The 5,721-nt window shown below is 38.8% G+C and overlaps 1 protein-coding gene across 2 annotated transcripts; it reads left to right on the top strand.

The window, feature by feature from the left end:
- The first annotated feature begins 726 nt into the window (after positions 1-726).
- On the top strand, positions 727-4,989 carry LOC135604773 (wall-associated receptor kinase 5-like). 2 transcript variants are annotated; one of them, XM_065094426.1, is made up of 5 exons: positions 727-915; positions 1,525-2,507; positions 2,621-3,097; positions 3,268-3,420; positions 3,519-4,989. In XM_065094426.1, the coding sequence occupies exons 1-5, from the start codon at positions 908-910 to the stop codon at positions 4,739-4,741; spliced, it is 2,844 nt and encodes a 947-aa protein (XP_064950498.1). In that variant the 5' UTR covers positions 727-907; the 3' UTR covers positions 4,742-4,989. The 2 variants fall into 2 exon arrangements, with proteins under 2 accessions (XP_064950498.1, XP_064950505.1); XM_065094433.1 differs by having other exon boundaries at positions 1,319-2,507.
- The last annotated feature ends 732 nt before the right edge of the window (positions 4,990-5,721 follow it).

Below are 5,721 nucleotides of genomic sequence, written 5' to 3'. Positions count from 1 at the left end.
GACTTCCTTGGGGATTCGGTTAACTCGTCTCAACCAGACCGAGCATCATTTGTTTAATGCCTCTACCGTTACGGCCTTCTTGTATAGCGGGAGAAATTTTACTATGGAGAATATCGAAGGAATAGTGAACGGGACGAGAACACAAGTGTCGGTTACCACCGTAGCATATTACATCACCGACCACCCAACATGTCAAGAGGCTTACAAGAATATGATCACTTATGCTTGCCGCAGCAAGAATAGTGATTGCTATGATGTCTTTCCTTGATGTCCATATAAATTATACTATTGGATATATTTGTCGGTGTTCATTAAGTTATCAAGGTTTTCGAAAGATCACGTGATTAGATCTTTCAAGAAAATTAAAATACTAGGGCCCGCGAGTACTGTCATTATATTATATGTATATATGAATGGTACATATTAATCCAAAGTCAATACGCTATTGTGACATGTCAACGATAATTTTCACAACTAATACAATACCCATTAGTATATTCAAATGACTCACTGAAAACCACGTCACATCGGACTACTCTGGATTCACTTTCCTGAGGTGGACTGCAAATATATACTGACTAAAGTTTTAGTAGGACCAAACAGATTGAAATTAGATAATACATACTTCAGCTAGATAAATCGGTGGAATCATTGTTTTTCAAGGAATTTAACTTATACGATATCACCGAGAACATCGTTGTTCATGCCCGATGGAACAGCTCTGAGAAATTCAAACAGGTAGCAATCCAGACTAAGTCAATACGTTCGCCAGTCTAATGCTAATTATTGCCCCAGCGTTATTTATCTACATCGAGAATATACCCCTCTGTGCACTGCAACAGTTTCGTCCCTGTAAGAGCCAGAAGCGGAGAGGAGAAAGGTGCCGAGAGTTGCTAGGCTTCATGCTATGCGAAGGTTAGTAGAACTATCGTTGGCTGTTCTTGCAATTTCTTATATCATTAAACCAATTTTCTTCTTAAGGTATTCTTAGATTAATGTCAAATATGAAACATGTGCCCGTGCTTTATCCCCTGTATACAAGTTTTCACTTCCTTTCCCTCTGCCTCCGTTAGCTTCCCATCCTGGCTGATCCATTTGAGAGAACCCCCCTAACCTCGCAGATGCCATTGAGTTTTTGTCTGAGGATTATTGATAGCAGAATTCATCAAGCCCGTTCTTTATCCCACGTGTTTTCAGAGTTCCTCTGCTCATCCTCTATAAGCCCTGGGTCACACTTGTCATCACCACTATACTATCAAACCGCTAAATATTATTCATAATGGACACTGATATAAATTAATACGATATACATATGCAGGCTTGGGATGGTTTTCTTGGGCTGCAGAAAATCTTTAAGATTTCAATACTACCATATTTGATGGATATGAAAGTGCTCTGGTGTCGCAGAAATCGACTTTTCCACTAATTAATTTTATGGTGTTATCAGTTCGTGTTATAAGTCTTGTCCATGTAGCCAACTGAAGTAAGCTTTGCTAACTAAGCCTGACTCTGTTTTTCTAACAGGTTGGTAACATCTGGACGTTGGTGTTCGAGTGAGGATAGAGAAGGGATGGGGTTAGCAGAGGTGCTGCTCTTACTATTTCTGACGTTGGGACCAATGGGTTCAACAGGAGAAGAAAACACATCCACAAACATAACTTTTCCCCTCCCTCCCAACTGCCCAAAAAGCTGTGGTAACATCAGCTTCGAGTACCCTTTCGGTATAGGCAGCGGCTGCTTTCGTCCAGGTTTTAATCTTACCTGCATAAACCAAACCACTGATCCTCCTGCTCGTAGCCTCTTCTTGGGCGATGGCACCGTTGAGGTCATTGATTTTGATATGGACAATGGAATCGTGTACGTGAAAACTCCAATTGTCACCATGGATGTCGACGAGGACTATTTCAATTACACATTGATTGATCTGAGGAATTTCCCCTTCTCTTTTAACTTGTTGGCAAACCTTACATCCAGTTTCGGTGATTCATTGACATCTAACGAGATTTATGTCGCTGGTTGCAGCGCTAATGCATATCTAGTTGATCTTGCAACCAATACCACCATCGATTCTTGCTCAACTACCTGTTATCCCAATAGTTCGACTCCACATGCATACTGTACAATTTCCATGTATTATTGGAATGCTGCGAATTTTACTTCCCTGGGGATTCGGTTAACTCGACTCAACCAGAACGAGCATCATTTGTTTAATGCCTCTCCTATTAAGGCCTTCATGTATCATCCGAGTAATTTCACTGAGGATATCGAAAGAATATTGAATGGGACAGGAACACAAGTGATAGTGGCCACCCTTGCGTATTATATTACCGACCAAACAACATGTAAAGAGGCTAAGAAGGATATGATGACTTACGCTTGCCGCAGCTATAATAGTGATTGCTTCGATATCTTTTCTAGTGTAGCTCACATGAATTACACTATTGGATATATTTGTCGGTGCTCATTAAGTTATCACGGTTATCCCTACATACCCAACGGCTGCCAAGGTAATGTTCCTTCCTCATCTCTCCTGTGTATATTTAAATGTATATATATATGTATTGAAAGAAAAGTTGTGTTGCATTAATTCTGTCGCTGAGCATTGTGATCGTCTCAACAGATAAAACTTTCACACCATCTCTACCAAATAACTGTTCAACAAAATGCGGGGATGTTGACATCTTCTTTCCGTTTGGGGTAGAAGAGGGCTGCTACAGAGACCAGTCATTTTTTCTAACATGCATAAGGGCAACTGAGCCTCCCACTCTCTCCTTCCAAGACTACTACATAGTGGTGAATATGTCGTTGGTGGAAGGGACTTTGGCAGTCAAGAAAAAAAAATATGATTACTTCTTTTCCTTCGCATACAATAATCAACCTTTCATTGGTCTTGAAGAGCTATTCATCTTGAATTGGATAATCACAGACCAATCCTGCAAGGATGCTAAGCTAAACACGACCACATTCGCATGTGTCGACCAACACAGCTCATGTAATGACGAGAAAATTAGTAGCAATGGCCAGGAAATTTCAGGATATCGTTGTCAATGTAACGATGGTTACGAAGGAAATCCATATCTCCTAAATGGATGTAGAGGTACTTCGAACTCTTTCCCTCCCTCTTTGATACGAAGAATATTAGTTGTATAAGCAGCATCTACATATAAAATTATCTTTCCGCTTTCACAGGCTTCTTTTTTCTTTTTTGCAATGATCTTCTAAAATTTCCTTCTCAAGCATTGCTATTATTTTTTTATGAATTGTCAGATATTGATGAGTGTCGCAATCCCCAAAAATATGTTTGCTATGGAACTTGTACTAACACGATGGGCAGCTATACTTGCACATGCCCACCTGGGTCGTCCGGTGATCCTAGACAAAGAGCCTGCATCCCTGACAAAAAGCCGACTCTTGTGTTAGGCAAGTCCTCGATACCAATTAACACGGTAGAGGGTAAATGCCATCGGCAAAGCTAAAAAGAGTCGGGGAAAGCTAAAACTTTGTGTGTTAACGTGCAGGTGTCATCATCGGCGCAAGTAATGGCGCGGGCTTATTGCTCTTGAGTACGAGTTTGATCATCCTAAGGACAAAATGGAAGAAAAGAAAACAAAAGAGAATAAGAGAAAAACACTTCCGTCAGAATCATGGTTTACTGCTACAACAACTCATCTCTTCCCGTGAAGATGTTGCTGAGAGAACAAAGATATTTCCTCTTGAAGAGATAGAAAAGGCAACCAATAATTTTGATGAAACTCGAGTGCTCGGTCGTGGAGGACACGGAACAGTTTACAAAGGGATTCTGTCGGATCAACGCGTAGTCGCCATAAAGAAGTCGAAGATTGTGAAGAAGAGCGAGATAGATCAATTCATCAATGAGGTTGCAATTCTTTCTCAAATTAATCATAGAAACGTGGTAAAGCTTTTTGGTTGCTGCTTGGAGACTGAAGTGCCCTTATTGATCTATGAATTTATCTCAAATGGTGCTCTTTCGGACCATCTCCATACTTTAGATGGTAGTTGTGTATTGTCATGGGAAACTCGTTTGAGGATCGCTGCAGAGACTGCAGGAGCACTTGCTTATTTGCATTCGGCTGCTTCGATATCTATTTTACACAGAGATGTTAAATCATTGAATATTCTCTTGGATGATCACTTCACAGCAAAAGTATCAGATTTTGGGGCTTCAAGATTTATTCCACTTGATCAAACTCATATAGTTACTGCTGTTCAAGGTACCTTTGGATACTTGGATCCAGAGTATTATCAAACAAGTCAACTGACAGAGAAGAGCGATGTTTATAGCTTTGGGGTCATTCTTCTGGAGCTTTTAACAGGAAAGAAACCTATTTTCTCCATCGAGCATGAGAACAAACAAAACCTGTCAACGTATTTTCTTCAAGCACTGAATGAGAAACGTTATTTTGATCTCGTGGAGGATCGTGTTATGAAAGAAGAGACTAAACAAGACCTTATGAAAGTTATTCAACTAGTAGCAACGTGCTTGAAGTTTAAAGGAAGCGAAAGGCCTACGATGAAAGAAGTGGAGTATAAACTACAAAGCTTAAGAAGGATCAAGAAGAATGGAGACAATCATATTGCAGAAGGTAATGAAGAAACTACATGCTTGCTAAGCGATTCATCATATACTTTGTCTAATTCAGTTGACCTAGCAACCGAAGGGACATCTAGGAATTATAGCTTAGAAAAAGAAATATTGTGGTCAGATTATAACCCACGGTGAGTGTGTTTTATATTAGTATTTATATTTATTTGTATTGGCAATATAACAAAATGCATCTTATGCACGGGTCATTATGTCGTGTAGTCATCATGTGGGAATGTTATGTCGTAAATTTTCATTCCAAATAACTTCTGGGATTGTTAGGGACGGGTATTGCCATTGGCATGTTTGTATTTTATAAATGCTCATATATGTTCTCAGGTATATATATATGTTCATAATATATATAGCTTGTTTACTTATTTGAATTTGTAGTATCAATAACAGTTATGATGATGATACTTATAAAATGCTTATTCTAGCAATTAAATACTAGTTTCACGGATATAAGAAAATAACTGATGATACAACACACATCGTTGCTCTTTTTTGGGCCATGCCAAAGAAGGGGCATCTTTATGATGATGATTAGTATACTTCAACATCAAATTATGGAGAATCAATGGAAAACATGTGCTTTCTTTGATAACCTTTGCGTATACTCACTGGTAGTTTCATTGGTAGAATCTAAATGGGTTCAGTCATATATTGCTGTCTGGATGTACTTTTATAGTTGCAGATGCACGTCGTGTCTTCGACTCTCAACAACGGTGGCATTGATTAGACTTGGAAAACAAGGGAACATGACTGTTGCTTTTATCAGTTCAATATCCTATTATTTTCTTTACAAGGAAACGTGTTAAATATTTGTCACACATTATTGATTAGTTAAAATTGTCATGTTATTGTTGACTGTAATGGCTCCAATGTACCATATTGATGTCAAAATCACGAAGAAAGAGACTCAAATTATAACGGATCAACTCCAATAACAGATAGTTTTAATAGTGGATGCCAACTTTGCCAATTTAAATAAGCTTAGCATCATTATATATTCACATGCAATGGGATAGCTCTTACCGAACCGAACCATGATTTTGGAATCATCAGTTTTGATTTCTTGAAATCAGGAATCGGAACCATCGGTTTTGATTCTGATT

This window comes from Musa acuminata, chromosome BXJ1-2, assembly GCF_036884655.1.
Source record: "Musa acuminata AAA Group cultivar baxijiao chromosome BXJ1-2, Cavendish_Baxijiao_AAA, whole genome shotgun sequence".
NCBI classification, from domain to species: Eukaryota; Viridiplantae; Streptophyta; class Magnoliopsida; order Zingiberales; family Musaceae; genus Musa; species Musa acuminata.
The sequence above is the reverse complement of the archived record's forward strand: the minus strand, read 5'-3'. Positions and strand labels throughout refer to the sequence as shown.